This window comes from Rattus norvegicus, chromosome 2 (assembly GCF_036323735.1).
Source record: "Rattus norvegicus strain BN/NHsdMcwi chromosome 2, GRCr8, whole genome shotgun sequence".
In the NCBI taxonomy this organism is placed as follows: domain Eukaryota; kingdom Metazoa; phylum Chordata; class Mammalia; order Rodentia; family Muridae; genus Rattus; species Rattus norvegicus.
The window spans coordinates 142167254-142191584 of NC_086020.1; the positions used below are offsets into that span (position 1 = coordinate 142167254).

At 39.9% G+C, this 24331-nt stretch overlaps 1 protein-coding gene across 9 annotated transcripts in view; it reads right to left on the minus strand.

Annotated features, from left to right (window-relative positions):
- Nucleotides 1-24331, minus strand: part of Nbea (neurobeachin) — a 559026-nt gene that overhangs the window by 237107 nt on the left and 297588 nt on the right. For 8 of the 9 annotated variants that reach the window (NM_001427608.1, XM_063282102.1, XM_063282100.1 and 5 more), the window contains 2 exons: nt 3424-3532; nt 282-448 (listed from right to left, as the gene is read on the minus strand). In NM_001427608.1, coding sequence (NP_001414537.1) covers nt 282-448; nt 3424-3532 — 276 coding nt within the window. Of the gene's footprint in view, nt 1-281; nt 449-3423; nt 3533-24331 lie in introns of those variants that run through there. The other variant, XR_010063625.1, reaches the window with a different exon arrangement.

Genomic DNA, 24331 nt, shown 5'->3' on the forward strand with positions numbered 1-24331 from the left:
CATTACCATATAAAATAAAAGTAGAATTGGCATAAACTTAAGGCAGTCCTTTAAAAAGAGAGGCACACCTTACACCTAACTCTTCCTGCATAAAGTAGAAATTGGCAGCGTTAAAGAAAAGCTTTTATCAAAATTAATAAAGTGAAGAATAAACTAGTAAGTTAAGGCACATTCTCATATTCTGAGTGGTGTCTACATAATAACTCTGTGGTCACTGTGAGATAGGTGATTTTCACTTGCATCCACGTGGTACCCTCTTCCTCCACACAGTCTTCACCCACCTGTGTGAAACAGCCCCCCAGGCGCCATGCTTGTTGGTGAGGATGTTGAGAATCTTCTGCTTTAGCTGGTTGGCGGTCACATGGTCCCGGTGCTTGGCAGCACTGATGAGGTGGTCGCACATTTTCTCCTCCTCTCTCCTGTCAGCAGCGTACTGTGCACACTGCGACTATGAAGGAAGCAGCCAGTAAGAGCACAGTAGAATGAGAAAATGATCCCCACCCATAAGATAAAGGGATAGAACAAGCAAACGAGAACCCTCATTTGACACACCTAGAGCTGCTGTGAGGAAGGCAGACTCGCCTTTCAAATCACACACATACGAAAATGTGCTCTTTTGAAAACTGCATTAAAATTTTTGAAAAGTTTTAATGTTTCAATGGCTTTTATACTTTGGTTAACTTCTTCAAATCTAATTTCATTATCAAAATTAATCATTAAGTAGAAATAGTTAACTAAAAATGTAAGTCTACTTACAAAAACAATTTAGCATGCCTAGCTCGAAAGAAAGATACATAATTTAAAAAATTATTTGAAAACAAAAATTTTGTTATTGTCATATAATTTTTGCTTCCTGAAAGACAATACAGTATAAAAGAAAAATCACTTAGAAATATAGCACACTGCTATTTTATTTACATTGCAAGTAGACTGTTTTCTTTTCCCACTCACCTTCCTATCTGTACAATGAGAAGCTAAGACAAGGCTTTCCCACTGCTCCTCTCTAACTAATATTTAATGCTTCAAAAGGTCTCACAAGAATCATTGTCTCATTCTCATCTTCCTGATCCCACAGCCATCAGCTGTCATATCTTGCTTCCTGACATCAGCATCACAGATGACCAATAGACCCTGTTATAAATATCTCTGATTCAGGGCTGAAAGGAGACATGAGGTCAGGTACTGTGTAGACTGACTCAGTCTGTGATTTTCATGTTACACATCACACATCTAAGAAAACACTTGTAACCAGCTCCATTGCCATCACTGGGCAAACCATGCTACACAGAAGAAACCGGGACACAGCCCTGTCTGCTAGCACTTTATGCAAGCCTTCCATCCCTTCTGGAGAAAGAACCCATAATAATCTAAGAAGGATTAATTCATCTTCCAATTATCTTTTTGCACAGGGAATCACCAATTAGTACAAAGATCTGCTGTAACAATGAGGTTAATATTTCATTAGCTTATTGAAGGGTAAAATTAAATTTTCATTTTTCTTCCTTAACAATTACAGTATTAACTAAGAAAAAAAGTCTTTACTGTGGAAGTACACACTCAAATTAAATATGTTTCCCCTAATTGCAGGCTTCTATGAGGGTTACAGAGAATTGTCTAGTCTAGTCAAACACCAAACCTCCTGCAAATATTTTTTTAGTTTAAAACTGGTATATTTAGTACAAACACACACACACAATATATATATATATATATATATATATATGTACATATATACATACATACATATATATTTATATGTATGTATAGACACATACGAACAGATACACACCCATGTACATATATACATAGATATACACATACCAATGAGTTTATTAACATTATTCTACCATAAAATATAAGCATTTCAGTTTAAAAACCAGTGGGGTATCTATTAAGTAAAAGTGGTTATTATCTCAAAACTACTCCTGCTGGCAGTATACAGTGGACACCAAGTCTTAAACACATCCAGGCTTCATGTTCAATACCTGCAGAAGTTTTCGGCACCCTTGCTGCACACCCACATGGGTCTAAACTCATTGCTACCTCAGGAAAAAGCAAGGCTTGAGATAAGTCTGAGAAAAACTTTCTTTTCTACTAGGGAAGTCAGAGATGCACACGGGATGCAGACAGAATGGCCAGGAGAGCAATTATAAGACAGCCTATGTGGGCAGTAATGAACAGGTGAGAAAGAAACACTGCCCTATCGTAATTAATGCCTCTCTATTTAAACATGTGCTAAAGGTTATAGTTAACATCTGCATGCCTGAAAATATATTTGAGATGTTTCATAAGGCAAATACTGGTCAGCTTACATTCCCTCAAAACATCTTCTTCTTCTTCTTTTTTTAGTAGTAATAAGATTGCCTCAAAATTGATCCTACAGAGAATTCAGTTAAAATTCTAATATCTTGTTTACTACCATAGTTAATATGTGAATAAAGATTTTGAGTTCTGATATCTTATATATAAATATATTCTTCAAACAGAGATAATTCAGTTTTTCTAGCCATCAAAAGTACTGTATAATACCTTGATAAATATCCAATATTATTATTATTGATGTGATTTGAAATCTAGCTATGGTAAATCTACTTGTCTGTCTGTGTGTCTACCTACCTACCTAGCCATCTATCCACCCATACCCACCCATACATTTATCTATCTATCCATCCATCTAACTTTATCAACAACTTTTATTGATATTTTAAGCAGTTTTAAAAAACATAGTATCTACCATCAAGTATCTGCTATCCGCTTGACCAATCAAGTGGTAGCTGTGTGAATGCAAGTGACAGTTGTTATTTTTCTATCCCATGCTGCTCAGCTGTTGAGCTCAGAGATCATCACACTTAGTCCATCAATATGCATGACTCAGAGAGCTACTTTGCTGAGATAAATTCCCCACTGAAGCTCCAATGGCAGACTCTCTTCTCTAGCTGCACTGACTGGCATGATGCACCAGGAAAATGAAATGTTGTGGTTAATACCTTTCAGCCCACTAGGAGTTTGTGCAAGTCAAATATGGGAGTATCTATGTATTTCTGAAATACACTATTTATAAATTGAGTGACCTGAAATACTGAACAACTGTTGTATTTAAATAGTAAAATTAGGAGACCCATAAAACACTCCATGAGGTCATAACACCACACACAGCATCTACACTCACCTAGTTCTTATGTAAAACACTAACAGCTTAAAAACAATAGCATCTCTGGTTCTGTCTTTACATTAACTGAAAACAATGTCAGCCTACCCTCTCTGCATGGCGAAGAGCATGACAGAGTGACCAGGCATGCATGACTCAGTCTGATACTGGGAAAATCCTTTAAAGCAAGGCCTGAGATACCTGTAATGGCATTTTCTTCTTGCGCATGTTTTAGGTCAGGCAACAAATAATGATGCCTGATTGTACAAGCTTACCTCAAACTCTGCATGTTTATGTACATCCTCCGCTCTCTGTCTGTTCAAAATGAACTCAGCTTCGTTTGCAACACGAACGATGTGGTCCTTCATAGCATGGCACAGCAGCCTGCAAACACAAACACCGTGGGGTTACTGTTCCCGACAGGGGGAGGTGACCAATTACTTTACAATAATATAATTTTACAATTTCAAAATTTATACATACAGAGTATGTAAAGCTAGATGATAAAGTAGAGCATATATCTTAATTTTAACTGTAGCACATTTAGCAAGGCAGATGATAGACAGGCCTGAGTTCTAAAGTTCCCAAGTGATGAGATTCTAAATTCTTATAACTAAAATAAAACAAAGCTTTAAACAAACGAAACAGTAGGGGTGCATTATTAAGCAACTTATTAAAAATTCAAGCTTCTCAAACCTAATGGACAGTCAAATGCTACTTCCTGCACTCCTGTTTCCCAGCTTCTGATCCTAACTGGCAGCTACTGTTATTTGTTTCCAGTTTGTGCCTTGGACCATGGACTACCTACTCACAGCTTATCAGCCTCCAAGTGGAGCCAGTGCACTCAGCAGCCAGCTTTCTAACTTCCTTCCTCACAGTGACCTGTTTAGAGATCTTGTGATGCTGACAGGCAGGCCCTCCCTCAGCCTCTAGCTACCTTGTTCTTTCTCTGAGGAGGTTCTTCCCAGGAATGCCAGCACTCCTTTGCAGCATTGCTTTGACCACTCCCACTTTCCCTTTCTTAGTGGCCAGCTCTCTGGCTTCCAGTGCTGAGTAGAATAAAGAAGTGATGAACGCGACTCCTGTGTTAATGGTATAGGATGGACAGCAGCTTTGGACATCCTTGGGATTCTCTTTGAGGTCATCTGTTATGAAAAGTCTTGACGACCAGGACTGCCTGTGTGTTCCTGGGAAGCAGCGCTGAGAGCGGGCACAGGTAGCCCTCAACGTCCACTGGCCAGCTGGTCTAGCTGAGAACGTGACCTGAGAGAGAGCAGTAGAGAGAGCCCTGCACTTCTACTTCTCCCTCTTCTACAAGCACGTATCATGACTACACACAGGTGTGCCACACAACACATAAGAAAAGGGAAAAACTAGACTATATTTATGAAATACCAATTCATAGGACCATCCTGTCTTCACCACTACACTTGATGTACTAATAACAGACATCTCTTCACTGACAACCACAGAAGGGCCAAAGAAGAAGCTATTACATATTCTGACATTTGTAAAATGTTGATGAAATGTAATTTTAAAGCCATGTGTGTATAAGAAGCCTGAATAGTCAATATTTTTCTATTCTGTCAAAGCTGAACTGCATTGGCATGTTTCAATATTTTCCCAACAAATCACTTGTAGTATCTACACAGCATCTTCCACAAAGGAAGCTAACTGAACGGATCCTTTATTTCAGAGTTGTGATATGAATTCTCAGTTGCTCTGAATTCAAGTTCAACCATGTTAGGAAAATTTTGCTACACCTGTGTTCGTCTGTGATTTGAAATAATCACAATTTCTCATCTAGCCTGGATAACCAGGCAGTGATCATGGAGGACTTACAGGAATGTAATAAGAATCCCTGTAACATGGAGCAGTGACCTTCCCGTCGCTGCAGAGGGACACATTGTGATGCTGTCCTGGCACAGCACAAACCATCAGAAGAGGACCCCTGGGGAAAGTCACTGCTGTGTAATCAGGAGGACCTGAGTTTGGCTCTACAGGACTCAGAAAATCTGGGTGAGGTGGCAAAGTATTTATAATCTCAGCATGGGGAGGCAGAAAAGGAAACCCCTAGGTTTACTGGCAAGACAGTCTAGCCAATAGATGAGCTCCAGGATTAGTGATGGACTCTATCTCAAAGAATAAGATGGTCATGAGAGAAGACGACCTCTATCCTTTGAGCACACACATGCTCTCTCTCCATGTGCACACAAAGACATAAACACACATATGCAGGGGAATGGGGAAGAGCTATAAACTTCAAACACTGACTTGATGAAAGTATTGGCTCACAGTTTGCAGATAGACAGGTAGAAAAAGGGAGAGAGAGGGGGAAAAGGAAAGGAGAGGGAGTGGGAGAGAGAGTGGAGAAGAGGGAATAGGAGAGGGAAGAGTAGGAGAGGAAGAGAGGGAGAGGGGGAGAGGGGGAGAGGGAGAGGGAGAGGGAGAGGGAGAGGGAGAGGGAGAGGGAGAGGGAGAGGGAGAGGGAGAGGGAGAGGGAGTGGAGAAGAGGGAATAGGAGAGGGAAGAGTAGGAGAGGGAGAGGGGGAGAGGGGGAGAGGGGGAGAGGGGGAGAGGGAGAGGGAGAGGGAGAGGTGTAACCATAGAGCCACCTCTCTGGCCCCATTTCTTTAAGTTTTTATATGTGTGTATTAGTGTGTTAGTGTGTTTTGAGTTATTCTTAATACTGATTTATAAAACTGTTCTAAGAACAGCAGAATAATTCAGTGTTCTTTTAGGACATGTTAGCTATCACCTTGGGATATTGGTTTAGGACAGTTGTTCTCAAGGCACATGCTACCAAATATACTTTAGGTACATTAAAATCATACCATCCATCCAAATTCTCTTCACACACCAATGCTTTAGCAAACAATGTTCTGCTAAAAGCAGGTCATGTAACCTTTTGCATTCTGTAAACCTTAATTTTTAAAAAATTGGAATGTGTTCAAGATTCTATGTTCTATCAATTTAAAAAAATTCATTATAATGTCCCTGGTTCTGCTTTAATTCTCAGCCAAAAACATTGGCCTAATTTCTATGATTCTGAGCCAATGGGTCAGAAGGCAAACATCTAGGAGAAGGAGCCAATGTTAGGCATCAGGAAGTCTGAGATGAAATGGAACAGTGGTTGTGGATTGTAACAATAAGCTGCAGATGAGAGACAGGGCAGGGCTAAGGAGGAAGCTTGGCTATCATTCTATCCACGTAACTTTTAATATTAGTAAGGATGGAGAAACAATGAATGCTGTAAAAAAGCAAAGTTGAAGAAAACACAAAAGCCAATAGTTGTAGCAGTACAACTGGCCACAACATAATACAAGGATACCAGAAAAGCATGTATTTGTTTCTTGGTGAAATTTCCAGGCTGTTCTATGTTCCTGTGACCATGTGGCTTGTTCCAGAAGGAAGATAGTTGCCACTGTGCGTTGTAGACAGCGTGAATGGATCTCAGTGGATCTAATTTCTTATTGCTCAATCTATCAGTACAAGTTCTAAGCGCTAGAGAAATCCTCTTTATGTGATGATTTAACTCTACCTAAAATACTTTTCCTTTGCAAAGACGGGAGACAGTACCGTTGTTTTGCCCCTTGACTGACAACTAAGTAGCACAAGAGTCTACAATGCACATGTGTACACATGTGTAGGTGTTTGGCATAAAATATGCCACAGAGATTTATATCACAGAAGATATGTGCCCTGGGTGAGCTTTGCATGGTATCATTTTTCTCCAGTTCTTCCAGTCTTTCAAATCACATCGAATATCACATATATAAATACTAATGATAAAGCCTAGTAGAATTTCCTGAGTTTTTACTACTTGTCAGAACTGGAGAACTGACTACACACCAGACTGAATGCCGTCCATAAATTCTTATTTGATCCATGCCTCATTTGTTACCTTAATGCAGGAGCACAACAGCTCCATTTACCTAAGAAACAAGTGTTGTGTTCAACTTTCCAAGAGATCATCAGTGTGAATTTTCAACATCTTCTAGAGCGAAGAAAGGTAAAGATACATAGACAGGCCTTCCCTTCTTCAACACTAAGTGACTATGAGTGTGTTCTGTAGTGGTAAATAGAATATGAACAGGACACTGGCATTTCATATGTGCCTGGTTCAGTGTCAGGAAGTAAGGAAGACTAATAATGACAGGCTTTCGTGGCACAGTTTGCATATTACATTATAAGAAATAAAGTGTAGGCTAAATTTTGCCTATTGTTTTATGTGCTTTGTGTGTGTGTGTGCGCGCGCGCGCACGTGCGCACATGCTGGGGCTGTAGATGCATGCATTTGTAGGTCACAGGATAACTCTGGGGAGCTGCCTGTCTCCTTCCAGTGTCTCCTGGGCACTGAGCTCAAGTTGTTAGACTTGCACAGTCAGTGCTTTTACCTCCTAAGCCGTCTCCCACAAACCTTCTTCATTGAGATATAGCTTATATATACTGAAAATAACTTACTTTAAACACACTGTTTGATAATAAACTTTTTCATATGTGTCACATGTAGCACAGTGAGCCATTTTCTATTTCTATAATTTTGCCTTTTGTTGATGGTGGCATAATTGGGAAATACTTTCTCTGTCAGGCTGGTGGTGTACTGCACTATGACGCTATATTACTATTTGGTTCTCTACTCACCTTTCCATCAATAGCTGGTTATTTGCAATGTTGAGTACAATGAGTAAAATGGCTGTGAACACTCACCCACACATTTTAACATGGATTTTTTCAGTTTTTGGACCTAACTCAGGCGTGGAATAATGGGGTCATAAAGGAAGAATATGTTTGCTCTACTGAGATGCTGAATGACAGTTTTCCAGGACGATGGACATTCCGCATGCATGACATCTGGAGTTTTAATGCTACCACACTGGCAGGTATACACACAACAGTTTCATTATTTTTCAAAACTAAATTTCTCAAATAAAAAGGATTTTGTACATCTTGTCACATAGTAGTTGACCTTTTTTACACTGATTTCAGTGATGTCTGAACTTTTTGTCCAATCCTAATGCCGTTTTATTATTTTTTAATAATCACTCTAGTTTCAGCTCAAGGGTTGGCCTGCACAGTTTTTTTCCCTTTTTTTATTGGTTTTTAAATTTATTTACATTTCAAATGTTATCCCCTTTCCTGTCCATAAACCCCCTATCCCATCTGCCCTCTCCCTTCTTCTATGAAGGTGTTCCCCCACCCACTCACCATCCACCCACTCCTTTCCCCTTCCCCACCCTGACTTTCCCCCCACATTGGGAGGTCCAGCCTTGGCAGGACCAAGGGCTTCTCTTCCCCTGGTATGCTACAAGGCATCGTATGCTACATGTGGCTGTACAGCTTATAGTACACAAAGTTCAATATCCTGCAACTCAAGGAGTTCTACTTCCGTCCCTAAGTCTGAAATTCTCGCTCTTTCCTTCTTTTGATATTATTATGATGCTAGGATGAACAAAAGACTCAACTAAAGGATGTGCACATAGTGTTATTTTTTTCTACATAACTTAAAATCATCTTTAATGAATTATCAACTATCTAATATTCATTAATTTGTATATATCCAAATTTTATAAAATGTGCTACCTTATGGTCATTTCCTTTCTGTTCAGTACTATTTATCGCACACACATATATATATATATATATATATGTATGCATGCATGCATGTATGAATGTAAATATATGTATATATATTCATGTATGTACATGTATACATAGATATACCCATGCATGCACATATCTCATTGTCCAAAGTTTTGCTTTTTCTGGTGCGCCCTAACAGTTTTTAAATAAAAGGCACTCATCATCAAATTAGTTGCTCTTTTAGTTTATGTAGCCATCAGTAAAATGTGGAAAATTCCACGTGTGATAATTAACGAGAAAAAAAGAATGTGAGCGGCTCTGCACAGGTCTGGGCAGAGTGTAATACGTGGCACCTCTACACAACCTCTGCACGCCTTATTTCTACCTGCCACTGCCACTTTTGCTGATAAGATGCTGTAATCCTCATCACGGAAATACCTCAGCACACTGAAGGTTACATATTGCAAAAAGTCAGAGAAGCACAAACCAGCAGGTCTAATGGTTGGAATATTTCCCTCTGACTTGGCCCATCTGAGATTGGCTAACTGAGGGAACACTGCAGTTCTTTTTTTTTTTTTAAATATATTTCAAGGACATAATATTAAATTTTTTTTAAATTTTTTTTTATTAACTTGAGTATTTCTTATACACATTTCAAGTGTTATTCCCTTTCCCAGTTTCCGGGCAAACATCCCCCTCCCCCCTCCCCTTTCTTATCGGTGTTCCCCTCCCCACTTTCCCCCCATTGTCCCCCTCCCCCCAACAGTCTAGTTCACTGGGGGTTCAGTCTTAGCAGGACCCAGGGCTTCCCCTTCCACTGGTGCTCTTACTAGGATATTCATTGCTACCTATGAGGTCAGAGTCCAGGGTCAGTCCATGTATAGTCTTTAGGTAGTGGCTTAGTCCCTGGAAGCTCTGGTTGCTTGGCATTGTTGTACATATGGGGTCTCGAGCCCTTTCAAGCTCTTCCAGTTCTTTCTCTGATTCCTTCAACGGGGGTCCTATTCTCAGTTCAGTGGTTTGCTGCTGGTATTCGCCTCTGTATTTGCTGTATTCTGGCTGTGTCTCTCAGGAGCGATCTACATCCGGCTCCTGTCGGGCTGCACTTCTTTGCTTCATCCATCTTGTCTAATTGGATGGCTGTATATGCATGGGCCACATGTGGGGCAGGCTCTGAATGGGTGTTCCTTCAGTCTCTGTTTTAATCTTTGCCTCTCTCTTCCCTGCCAAGGGTATTCTTGTTTCCCTTTTAAAGAAGGAGTGAACCATTCACATTTTGATCATCCGTCTTGAGTTTCATTTGTTCTAGGCATTTAGGGTAATTCAAGCATTTGGGCTAATAGCCACTTATCAGTGAGTGCATACCATGTATGTCTTTCTGTGTTTGGGTTAGCTCACTCAGGATGATATTTTCCAGTTACAGCCATTTGCCTACGAATTTCATAAAGTCATTGTTTTTGATAGCTGAGTAATATTCCATTGTGTAGATGTACCACATTTTCTGTGTCCATTCCTCTGTTGAAGGGCATCTGGGTTCTTTCCAGCTTCTGGCTATTATAAATAAGGCTGCAATGAACATAGTGGAGCACGTGTCTTTTTTATATGTTGGGGCATCTTTTGGGTATATGCCCAAGAGAGGTATAGCTGGATCCTCAGGCAGTTCAATGTCCAATTTTCTGAGGATCCTCCAGACTGATTTCCAGAATGGTTGTACCAGTTTGCAATCCCACCAACAATGGAGGAGTGTTCCTCTTTCTCCACATCCTCGCCAGCATCTGTTGTCCCCTGAGTTTTTGATCTTAGCCATTCTCACTGGTGTGAGGTGAAATCTCAGGGTTGTTTTGATTTGCATTTCCCTTATGACTGAAGATGTTGAACATTTCTTTAGGTGTTTCTCCACCATTCGGCATTCCTCAGCTGTGAATTCTTTGTTTAGCTCTGAGCCCCATTTTTTAATAGGGTTACTTGTTTCACTGTGGTCTAACTTCTTGAGTTCTTTGTATATTTTGGATATAAGGCCTCTATCTGTTGTAGGATTGGTAAAGATCTTTTCCCAATCTGTTGGTTGCCGTATTGTCCTAACCACAGTGTCCTTTGCCTTACAGAAGCTTTGCAGTTTTATGAGATCCCATTTGTCAATTCTTGATCTTAGAGCGTAAGCCATTGGTGTTTTGTTCAGGAAATTTTTTCCAGTGCCCATGTGTTCCAGATGCTTCCCTAGTTTTTCTTCTATTAGTTTGAGTGTGTCTGGTTTGATGTGGAGGTCCTTGATCCACTTGGACTTAAGCTTTGTACAGGGTGATAAGGATGGATCGATCTGCATTCTTCTACATGTTGACCTCCAGTTGAACCAGCACCATTTGCTGAAAATGCTATCTTTTTTCCATTGGATGGTTTTGGCTCCTTTGTCAAAAATCAAGTGACCATATGTGTGTGGGTTCATTTCTGGGTCTTCAATTCTATTCCATTGGTCTATCTGTCTGTCTCTGTACCAATACCATGCAGTTTTTATCACTATTGCTCTGTAATACTGCTTGAGTTCAGGGATAGTGATTCCCCCTGAAGTCCTTTCATTGTTGAGGATAGCTTTAGCTATCCTGGGTTTTTTGTTATTCCAGATGAACTTGCAAATTGTTCTGTCTAACTCTTTGAAGAATTGGATTGGTATTTTGATGGGGATTGCATTGAATCTGTAGATTGCTTTTGGTAAAATGGCCATTTTTACTATATTAATCCTGCCAATCCATGAGCATGGGAGATCTTTCCATCTTCTGAGGTCTTCTTCAATTTCCTTCTTCAGTGTCTTGAAGTTCTTATTGTACAGATCTTTTACTTCCTTGGTTAAAGTCACTCCGAGGTACTTTATATTATTTGGGTCTATTATGAAGGGTGTCGTTTCCCTAATTTCTTTCTCGGCTTCTTTCTCTTTTGTATAGAGGAAGGCAACTGATTTATTTGAGTTAATTTTATACCCAGCCACTTTGCTGAAGTTGTTTATCAGCTTTAGTAGTTCTCTGGTGGAACTTTTGGGATCACTTAAATATACTATCATATCATCTGCAAATAGTGATATTTTGACTTCTTCTTTTCCGATCTTTATCCCCTTGACATCCTTTTGTTGTCTGATTGCTCTGGCTAGAACTTCAAGAACTATATTGAATAAGTAGGGAGAGAGTGGGCAGCCTTGTCTAGTCCCTGATTTTAGTGGGATTGCTTCAAGTTTCTCTCCATTTAGTTTAATGTTAGCAACTGGTTTGCTGTATATGGCTTTTACCATGTTCAGGTATGGGCCTTGAATTCCTATTCTTTCCAGGTCTTTTATCATGAAGGGGTGTTGAATTTTGTCAAATGCTTTCTCAGCATATAATGAAATGATCATGTGGTTTTGTTCTTTCAGTTTGTTTATATAATGGATCACGTTGATGGTTTTCCGTATATTAAACCATCCCTGCATGCCTGGGATGAAGCCTACTTGATCATGGTGGATGATTGTTTTGATGTGCTCTTGGATTCGGTTTGCCAGAATTTTGTTGAGTTTTTGCGTCGATATTCATAAGGGAAATTGGTCTGAAGTTCTCTTTCTTTGTTGTGTCTTTGTGTGGTTTAGGTATAAGAGTAATTGTGGCTTCGTAGAAGGTATTTGGTAGTGATCCATCTGTTTCAATTATGTGGAATAGTTTGGATTATATTGGTATGAGGTCTTCTATGAAGGTTTGATAGAATTCTGCACTAAACCTGTCTGGACCTGGGCTCTTTTTGGTTGGGAGACCTTTAATGACTGCTTCTATTTCCTTAGGAGTTATGGGGTTGTTTAACTGGTTTATCTGTTCCTGATTTAACTTCGGTACCTGGTATCTGTCTAGGAAATTGTCCATTTCCTGAAGATTTTCAAGTTTTGTTGAATATAGGTTTTTGTAGTAAGATCTGATGATTTTTTGAATTTCCTCTGAATCTGTTGTTATGTCTCCCTTTTCATTTCTGATTTTGTTAATTTGGACGCACTCTCTGTGTCCTCTCGTTAGTCTGGCTAAGGGTTTATCTATCTTGTTGATTTTCTCAAAGAACCAACTTTTGGTTCTGTTGATTCTTTCTATGGTCCTTTTTGTTTCTACTTGGTTGATTTCAGCTCTGAGTTTGATTATTTCCTGCCTTCTACTCCTCCTGGGTGTATTTGCTTCTTTTTGTTCTAGATCTTTTAGGTGTGCTGTCAAGCTGCTGACATATGCTCTTTCCTGTTTCTTTCTGCAGGCACTCAGCGCTATGAGTTTTCCTCTTAGCACAGCTTTCATTGTGTCCCATAAGTTTGGGTATGTTGTACCTTCATTTTCATTAAATTCTAAAAAGTTTTTAATTTCTTTCTTTATTTCTTCCTTGACCAGGTTATCATTGAGTAGAGCATTGTTCAATTTCCAAGTATATGTGGACATTCTTCCTTGATTGTTATTGAAGACCAGTTTTAGGCCGTGGTGGTCCGATAGCACGCATGGGATTATTTCTATCTTTATGTACCTGTTGAGGCCCGTTTTTTGACCAATTATATGGTCAGTTTTGGAGAAAGTACCATGAGGAGCTGAGAAGAAGGTATATCCTTTTGCTTTAGGATAGAATGTTCTATAAATATCCGTTAGGTCCATTTGGCTCATGACTTCTCTTAGTCTGTCGACATCACTGTTTAATTTCTGTTTCCATGATCTGTCCATTGATGAGAGTGGGGTGTTGAAATCTCCCACTATTATTGTGTGAGGTCCAATGTGTGTTTTGAGCTTTAGTAAGGTTTCTTTTACGTATGTAGGTGCCCTTGTATTTGGGGCATAGATATTTAGGATTGAGAGTTCATCTTGGTTGATTTTTCCTTTGATGAATATGAAGTGTCCTTCCTTATCTTTTTTGATGACTTTTAGTTGAAAATTGATTTTATTTGATATTAGAATGGCTACTCCAGCTTGCTTCTTCTGACCATTTGCTTGGAAAGTTGTTTTCCAGCCTTTCACTCTGAGGTAGTGTCTGTCTTTGTCTCTGAGGTGTGTTTCCTGTAGGCAGCAGAATGCAGGGTCCTCGTTGCGTATCCAGTTTGTTAATCTATTTCTTTTTATTGGGGAGTTGAGGCCATTGATGTTGAGAGATATTAAGGAATAGTGGTTATTGCTTCCCGTTATATTCATATTTGGATGTGAGGTTATGTTTGTGTGCTTTCATTCTCTTTGTTTTGTTGCCAAGACGATTAGTTTCTTGCTTCTTCTAGGGTATAGCTTGCCTCCTTGTGTTGGGCTTTACCATTTATTATCCTTTGTAGTGCTGGATTTGTAGAAAGATATTGTGTAAATTTGGTTTTGTCATGGAATATCTTGGTTTCTCCATCTATGTTAATTGAGAGTTTTGCAGGATACAGTAACCTGGGCTGGCATTTGTGTTCTCTTAGGGTCTGTATGACATCAGTCCAGGATCTTCTGGCCTTCATAGTTTCTGGCGAGAAGTCTGGTGTGATTCTGATAGGTCTGCCTTTATATGTTACTTGACCTTTTTCCCTTACTGCTTTTAATATTCTTTCTTTCTTTTGTGCGTTTGGTGTTTTGACTATTATGTGACGGGAGGTGTTTCTTTTCTGGTCCAATCTATTTGGAGTTCTGTAGGCTTCTTGTATGCCTATGGGTATCTCTTTTTTTAGGTTAGGGAAGTTTTCTTCTATGATTTTGTTGAAGATATTTACTGGTTCTTTGAGCTGGGAGTCTTCACTCTCTTCTATACCTATTATCCTTAGGTTTGATCTTCCCATTGAGTCCTGGATTTCCTGTATGTTTTGGACCAGTAGCTTTTTCCGCTTTACATTATCTTTGACAGTTGAGTCAATGATTTCTACGGAATCTTCTGCTCCTGAGATTCTCTCTTCCATCTCTTGTATTCTGTTGGTGAAGCTTGTATCTACAGCTCCTTGTCTCTTCTTTTGGTTTTCTATATCCAGGGTTGTTTCCATGTGTTCTTTCGTGATTGCTTCTATTTCCATTTTTAATTCCTTCAACTGTTTGATTGTGTTTTCCTGGAATTCTTTCAGGGATTTTTGCGATTCCTCTCTGTAGGCTTCTACTTGTTTATTAATGTTTTCCTGTGTTTCCCTAAGTGTGTTCATGTCTTTCTTGAAGTCCTCCAGCATCATGATCAAATATGATTTTGAAACTAGATCTTGCTTTTCTGGTGTGTTTGGATATTCCATGTTTGTTTTGGTGGGAGAATTGGGCTCCGATGATGGCATGTAGTCTTGGTTTCTGTTGCTTGGGTTCCTGCGCTTGCCTCTCGCCATCAGATTATCTCTAGTGTTACTTTGTTCTGCTATTTCTGACAATGGCTAGACTGTCCTATAAGCCTGTGTGTCAGGAGTGCTGTAGACCTGTTTTCCTCTCTTTCAGTCAGTTATGGGGACAGAGTGTTCTGCTTTCGGGCGTGTAGTTTTTCCTCTCTACAGGTCTTCAGCTGTTCCTGTGGGCCTGTGTCTTGAGTTCACCAGGCAGCTTTCTTGCAGCAGACAAGTTGGTCTTACCTGTGGTCCCGAGGCTCAAGTTTGCTCGCGGGGTGCTGCCGAAGGGCTCTCTGCGGCGGCAGCAACCAGGAAGACCTGTGCCGCCCCTTCCGGGAGCTTCAGTGCACCAGGGAGCCTTTGGTGTTTTCCTCTGGCGTCCGAGATGTATGTACAGAAAGCAGTCTCTTCTGGTTTCCCAGGCTTGTCTGCCTCTCTGAAGGTTCAGCTCTCCCTCCCACGGGATTTGGGTGCAGAGAACTGTTTATCCGGTCTGTTTCTATCAGGTACTGGCGGTGTCTCAGGCAGGGGTCCTGCCGCTCCTGGGCCCTCCCCCACGGGAGCCCAGAGGCCTTATACAGTTTCCTCTTGGGCAAGGGATGTGGGCAGGGGTGGGCAGTGTTGGTGGTCTCTTCCGCTCTGCAGCCTCAGGAGTGCCCACCTGACCAGGTGGTTGGGTCTCTTTCCCACAGGGTCTGGGAGCAGAGAGCTGCTGCGGGCCCGGGATCCGCGGGCGTGGGACCTCCGGCAAACACAGGACGTGCCCGGTCCTAGATGAACTCTGCCTCTGTGTGTCCCGATCTCACCAGGCAGCTCTCTTGCAGCAGACAAGTTGGTCTTACCTGTGGTCCCGAGGCTCAAGTTTGCTCGCGGGGTGCTGCCCAAGGCAACACTGCAGTTCTTATAGGTTGTATTTGTGTAACTGGCACAGAGAACTGAAGCCACGGACTTCCAAAGGCATTAGATATAAATTTTACAAGCGAAAGGAATACTCAGGTCAGGCTCTTTATGATTCAGTCATGCATCAGTGAACAATCTCCCATCAACTTGCCAAATCCAAGGAACGAAGTGGCAAGGGGCCTGCACAGGAAGGTGGGGGTGTACCCTGAAGACTCAGGGTCTGAATTCCCTACTGACTTGTAAGATACAGATTCTCCCCTTTTTCTCACTATTCTTCCTACATTTACATTAATACTGCACCAACTTGGCATTTAGCCTTTACCACTGCCATCTACAAACTTCCCACTTGAGGAATCCTTGATTCAGTTAGGGAACAACAACTTAGAATATTTGAAACACATTTATGGTTAAGTCTTGAGCTACAATCTTGTCAGGCTTGGCCTGCAAGAAGTCTTAAAATCAAGTAGGGTAAACAAGTCATCCAACCTAGTTATATTCTATCATAGTCACCTTATAATTTCATATTATCTTAAGTCTGCTTGTTAACCTCTACAAAATCAAATATAAAGCAACATCATCATTACAGACTATAAAATCCTCCAAGGACTTTAGGGATATGTTATCAGTTTAGAAAGATCCATGGGCAGAATAAAGTTGTGTATTTATTGATTTTTATGTTTTTATAAAATGCATTGCAGTTTTTATTTTATAACTCCTTTGCATATATTTGGAGTGTACTCCTTAGTATTTTGGCTTTAGTTTTGATTTCACTCTTTGATAAGCATGTTGTCATAACTGTAATTGAACACTGATCTTGTATCCTATCTTTTTTCTTGATTCATTTAGTAGTTCTAATACCTTGTTTTGCCTCCTTGGGATTGCCTCTCTAAATGAACTAGCTGAGACCTCTCATCAAATGCCCAATATATGCGCCAAGTGCTATGAGCATCTTGCCTTGCTGTGGCTCTCAGCAGCAGGATTTAGTTTGTCCCTACTAAGTGAGGTGCTGGTTGTGCTTCTGCAGCCATCAGTACATTCAGTTTGTTCACTTTGAATCTAGCTCAACAAGTAAGATCATGGCTGCACTCCGCCCTGCATCCTTCAAGTGCCTACACGAAGCTGTTGGCTTTTAGTCTGTGCACGTGGAGCTTCACAGAAGCAACACTTACGCCTGCCACTCAAGGTCTACACTTTTGAATAAAACTTTCTTGTAGAATTTCTTCCATAGCTTGTTGCATATGAAACATGAGTCTGTGTCTAAATTATGTACAGGTTTATGTTGGCTACTAATAGGGAGCGTCTTTCCTTGAGATGTTTTTGGCACTAATGTAAAAGGTAGGAATCTCATATAAAATGAACTGAGAAGCATATATTTCTGGAAGGTTTGGAGTATAAAATTGGTATTTTTATTCCTTAATTATTTAATCATTTGTTATCATTCACTTTTTTCTTTTTCAGTGAGTTTCATTGCTTTTCCTACATTATGCTACAAATACAAGATGTCTAGATGAAGGTAAAATTTATTGTTTTGCTGTCTTTTTCATAAATAATGTGCTTAAGGATGGAAAAATTGTAAAAGTCGCACATGCCGAAAGATATACACATGAATGTTATAAACCAACATCAGCACCAAGCAGTAAATAAATTAATGGTCAGAACTCAAATCACGAAAATATGCATGGTAACTAATATCAAGTACTCAAGAGTTCATGATACAACCTTCATCCTTCCTACATTTGCTGCTTATGGTGCGGAAGGTGGGGTGCTAGCTGTCCTCACAGTAAGCACCAGTGCCGCTCAACTTACCACAGTCTTAACTTGTGCCCACATGGGTCAGAGTCCCTCTCAAGAAAGACGTGGTCTGTAGTCACAACTCTGGACACCAGTAAAGGTGGAGTTTTTATGAGATTATCTTGTACTTAGCAATATACTGCATAGGCTATCTTTGAGTGTGTTAATTTTTCTTCAAGTTAAATCCAAATCCCTCAAATATTGAACAGAAAAAAAAACTATGTGAACAAGCATTTCTCTCCATGCTTTAACTAAAGAAGTGAGGTGTGTGTTGTAAGTCTTCCTTGAGGCTGTATTCTTTCAATGTTGTGTAGCTAACAGGTGCTCTTGAGACCTTCAGGGTTACCTGTATGTGTGTTATGTTGTATTAATGGTTAAAAATCAATAAAACCCTTTTCTTAGTCTTTTCCTAGATGAGGTTGGGACGTGTCACAAAGTAGTAATGTTGGCTTTTAAAATAGTGTATACACCCAAGGAAAACATGTTTGTCCTCTCTACATACCAACGTATGAACTTCTCCACTTCGAATGTGTTTATTCACTTCCCTGGTCTCTGGAGGAAAGCCCAGAACCTAGCCCTAGACTAAGGCTGGTTAAGACTTACATTGTATGGCTTATGTTCTAAGATCAAAATCGACAAATGGGATCTCATAAAACTGCAAAGCTTCTGTAAGGCAAAGGACACTGTGGTTAGGACAAAACGGCAACCAACAGATTGGGAAAAGATCTTTACCTATCCTACAACAGATAGAGGCCTTATATCCAAAATATACAAAGAACTCAAGAAGTTAGACCGCAGGGAGACAAATAACCCTATTAAAAATCGGGTTCAGAGCTAAACAAAGCTAAACAGCTGAGGAATGCCGAATGGCTGAGAAACACCTAAAGAAATGTTCAACATCTTTAGTCATAAGGGAAATGCAAATCAAAACAACCCTGAGATTTCACCTCATACCAGTGAGAATGGCTAAGATCAAAAACTCAGATGACAGCAAATGCTGGCGAGGATGCGGAGAAAGAGGAACACTCCTCCATTGTTGGTGGGGTTGCAGACTGGTACAAGCATTCTGGAAATCAGTCTGGAGGTTCCTCAGAAAATTGGACATTGAACTGCTTGAGGATCCAGCTATACCTCTCTTGGGCATAAACCCAAAAGATGCCCCAACATATAAAAAAGACACGTGCACCACTATGTTCATAGCAGCCTTATTTATAATAGCCAGAAGCTGGAAAGAACCCAGATGCCCTTCAACAGAGGAATGGATACAGAAAATGTGGTACATCTACACAATGGAATATTACTCAGCTATCAAAAACAATGACTTTATGAAATTCGTAGGCAAATGGTTGGAACTGGAAAATATCATCCTGAGTGAGGTAACCCAATCACAGAAAAACACACATGGTATGCACTCATTGATAAGTGGCTATTAGCCCAAATGCTTGAATTACCCTAAATGCCTAGAACAAATGAAACTCAAGACGGATGATCAAAATGTGAATGCTTCACTCCTTCTTTAAAAGGGAAACAAGAATACCCTTGGCAGGGAAGAGAGAGGCAAAGATTAAAACAGACACAGAAGGAACACCCATTCAGAGCCTGCTCCACATGTGTCCCATGCATATACATCCACCCAATTAGACAAGATGGATGAAGCAAAGAAGTGCAGCCCGACAGGAGCCGGATGTAGATCGCTCCTGAGAGACACAGCCAGAATATAGCAAACACAGAGGCGAATGCCAGCAGCAAACCACTGAACTGAGAACGGGACCCCCGTTGAAGGAATCAGAGAAAGAACTGGAAGAGCTTGAAGGAGCTCGAGACCCCATATGAACAACAATGCCAAGCAACCAGAGCTTCCAGGGACTAAGCCACTACCTAAAGACTATACATGGACTGACCCTGGACTCTGACCTCATAGGTAGCAATGAATATTCAGGTAAGATCACCAGTGGAAGGGGAAGCCCTTGGTCCTGCTAAGACTGAACCCCCAGTGAACGTGATTGTTGCGGGGAGGGCGGCAATGAGGGGAGGATGGGGAGGGGAACACCCATAAAGAAGGGGAGATGGAGGGATTAGGGGGATGTTTGCCCAGAAACCGGGAAAGGGAATAACACTCGAAATGTAAATAAGAAATACTCAAGTTAATAATAAAAAAAAAGTTGTTACCCCCTCCCCAACACACAAATAGATTTCTGCTGTGTGGATACTATATGGCAATAACAAAATACAAATTAAGCCCAACCAAAATAATTCAAAACAAAATATAGAAGATGCCAATTGGTCCAGGAAGACTGAATAATAAAAATTAATTACTGGTACTTAACATCATGGTAATGCTAGAGAAAATTTAATATTTCCCAGGTGCCCACTGTGAAACTCTTCATGGTAGTTGAAGACTCTGGCTGTTTCCTATAAGATAAACCTAATAAAATCTAATGTTTGTTGAAGATTTACTATAAAAAAAAAGACTTACATTGTAAACGTTTCTCTCAAAAATTAAAAGGAAGTACACGTGCATCTGGAGAAATATATTAAATATAGTTAAAATATAATTCAAACAAGATTAAAGATCAGTGTGGTATGAACATTTAAATTTATGAGCTTGAATCTTAACCCAAATCAGTCGTGTTAAAAGTAGGACCTTTACGAGTTAACACAGGTCATCAGGGCTGTGGCCTCCTGAGTGGATTAATGATACCGCAAGAAACTAACTAAGCACGTGAAAGATCTGTATGATAAGAACTTCAAGTCTCTGAAGAAAGAAATTGAAGAAGATCTCAGAAGATGGAAAGATCTCCCATGCTCATGGATTGGCAGGACTAATATAGTAAAAATGGCGATTTTGCCAAAAGCAATCTACAGATTCAAAATTCCAACTCAATTCTTCATAGAGTTAGAAATAGCAATTTGCAAATTGGAATAACAAAAAACCCAGGATAGCGAAAACTATCCTTAACAATAAAAGAACGGGGAAATCACCATCCCTGACCTCAAGCACTATTACAGATAAAAATTGTATGGTATCGATACAGAGACAGGCAGGTAGACCAATGGAATAGAATAGACACAGAAATGAACCCACACACTTATGGCCACTTGATCTTTGACAAAGCAGCTAAAACCACCCAACGGAAAAAAGATAGCACTTTCAGCAAATGATGCTGGTTCAACATTAGTTTTAGTGTATCTGGTTTTATGTGGAGGTCCTTGATAAGCTTTGTACAGGACAGTAAGAATGGGTTGATTTCAGAAGATGCTGGTGAGGATGTGGAGAAAGAGGAACATGTCTCCATTGTTGGTGGGACTACAAGCTGGGACAACCACTCTGGAAATTAGTCTGGAGTTTCCTCAGAAAACTAGACATAGTACTATCTGAGGACGCAGCTATACCACTCCTGGACATAAACCCAAATGATGCTCCAACATATAACAAAGATACATGCTTTACTATGTTCATACCAGCCTTATTTATAAGAGACAGAAGCTGAAAAGAACCCATACGTCCTTCAACAGAGGAATGCATACAAAATATGTGGTACATCTACACAATGGAGTACTACTCAGCTCTCAAAAACAATGACTTCAAGAAATTCATAGGCAAATGGATGAAACTAGAAAATAGCATCCTGAGTGTGGTAACCCAATCATAAAAACACACATGGTATGCACTCACTGATAAGTGGATATTAGCCCAAAAGCTCAAATTACCCAAGACACAATCCACAGACGACATGAAGCTCAAGAAGGACGACCAAAGTGCAGATGCTTCAGTCCTTCTTAAAAGGGGGCACAGAAATATTCATAGGAGGAGATATGGAGACAAAGTTTGGAGCAGAGACTGAAGGAAAGGCCATTCTGCACCTGCCCCATCTGGGGATCCAGCCTATATACAGACAGACACCAAAGCCAGACAATATTACTGATGCCAAGAAGTGCATGCTGACAGGAGCCTGATATAGCTGTCTTCTGAGAGGCTCTGTCAAAGACTGCCAAATACAGAGGTGAATGCTCACAGCCAACCATTGAATAGGAAATGGGGTCCCAATTGGAGGAGTTAGAGAAAGGATCGAAGGAGCTAAAAGGGTTTATAATCTGATAAGAATAAAAATACCAATCAATCAGAGCACCAAGGAACTAACTACCATCTAAAAAGTACACATGGAGCGACCCATGGCTCCAGCTGCATATGTAGCAGAGGATGGCCTTGTTGGGCACCAATGGGAGGAGAAGCCCTTGGTCCTGCCCAAGTATTCCCCAGTATAGAGGAATGTCAGGGCAGGGAGGTAAGGAGGGATGGGTGGTTGGGTGGGGGAACACCATCATAGAAGAAGGGGGGATGGGATAGGGAGTTTATGGATGGGAAACAGGGAAAGGGGACAACATTTGAAATGTAAATTTAAAAAATCCAATAAAAATAGAAAAAAATAAAAAAGTAAAAAAGGTTTTAAACAAAAGCAAGTCCACACTCATCTTGCTCTCTCTCACCCTGTCATTATGTTTACCCTTGGAAACATGTGGTAAAAGACCCTTGCCAGATGCTGGCACCTGGAGGTTGGGCTTGCCATCACTGAGAAGCATGGAGCAAAAAATTGTTGATTATATATAGGTAGCTCCCAGTGCTCTGTTCTAACAACATAAAGTCAATTAAAACAAATAAATGGAAATGTATTTCCCTAGCATGTGAAACTTAATCATTATTAAACACACTTTGTCACCAGTGTCTAATGTGTTACAAGTCAAAAATATTGTTAAGTACACAGTAATTTTAGAAAGGTCAAGATAATTTTTACTCATTTATTTGTAAAAATCATCACTTAACAATTTATTTCACAAAATAAACAAAGAATTGTAAGAAAAAGGTTTTATTGGGGCTACAGATGAAACAATAAGGGGAAAAATATTTCTATTTTCAAGTTTTCAGAGATTTACGGTTAAAAACTAAACCAAAACATATGCTCCCTGGAAATGGTTTCAGTGCTCCCAGCTTTGGAAACTGTTGGGGCGTATGTGTGTGTGTGTGTGTGTGTGTGTGTGTGTGTGTGTGTGTGTGTCTGCTTGCATGTGTCTGCAAACAAACCATTAACAGTTTAAATGTTAACTGGCATTCAAAAGTGCCCACACAATTATTAATGAATTATACTTGGGTCAAGTTCCTCTTCTGAAAATCCTAAAGAATTAAAAGTTTATCTTTTATTCTTTATAATGAAATGGAATGAAACATCCTTGTGAGCACAGGTTATATTAGCACTAACAATAAACATCCTGCATTTTTACAGTGAATTCATTAATTATATTTGGTATTTCTTTCAAAACAGAGATAGTTTACTTAGGAAGAAGATTAATTCATTTAAAAGGATTACACACATCCCACATTTTAAGAATGTCTGTCTTATATGCCTCCTCTTCAATTCAGATTCTACTATCTTACATTCCAGTTATTATTGCCAAGATATTACAGGCAATTTCACACCACATTAACCCTGCTTTGTTATAGTAATAATGGTTCTTTGTTAGATTCCTTGAAATGATCTAGTGTGTAATTCTGGGCTGTCCTGGGCGTGCTTTAGTTCAGTTGTACATTCATCAGTGCATTTTTCCTGTTAATTGTAGATGACTCATACATCTTTTCTCTGGCTCTGACTGATAGACTGTATTCATGGGCGTGGCTGTTAAGGAGGATAAACATTTATAACAATTGCTACTTGGAGGTTTTCATTTTCATTCCTACAAGGAAAAAAAACCAAACAGCCAAGAGCCAACCTAAGTGAGATCTAGGAACAATGTTCTCTGCCCATACAAATGGGAAAACACATACTAAGTTTGTATGTAGCACATAGTAGGTGCTCACAGTAGAACATAAAATAGAAGGATGTGCTTTTACTCTAAGAAGTGAATGATGATCTACATACTGGCCTCCGAAAACCAGTATTAACATTTTGAATTTGCAAAAAAAAAGTCTAAATTGAAGAATGACCCACACTACAGATAGGAACCAGAGAATTCTGAGTATGTGTAATATGTAGCAACACAAATGGAGCCTCTCATCTTAAGTGTGGTATATCAGCAGCTCTTAGAAGTGACACATGCATTATTCTCATTTATTCTCAACCTTTAGAGAAATATGTGCCATCAAATTTTGGACCATTCTCTAAAAGAATGTCTGGGTATATATGGTTATGCTATATGCTTAGAGTTTAAGCATTTTCCAGTGGAAGAGCTGATATTTGAACTTGGCATAAACACATGTGTGCCACATCTGACTAGGCACTGTGAAAACACTCATAAATAAACAAAACAAACAAACCACACAGCCAGTGAGCAAGTCCTTGCAGGACGCCATGGTGAGTAAGAGGCTGGGTAGCAGAAAAAGTGTCTATTTTACAGGCTTAGTGAAAGGACAAGTGAGTGTACTCAAGCCTTCTTCCCACCCACCTTGAACTGTAGGGTAAAACACTAACTATACAGCCACTAAGTATACAGGCTCACTCACCCAAACCGTCCTACAAGCTCTGTGGTTTCTTTAGTCATTTCTCTACTGTCTTTTCAGCACTGGCCATTTTAAGAATCTACTCATTCCTCTCCTTAAATCCGTCTGATTTTTAATACACACTAGGGCA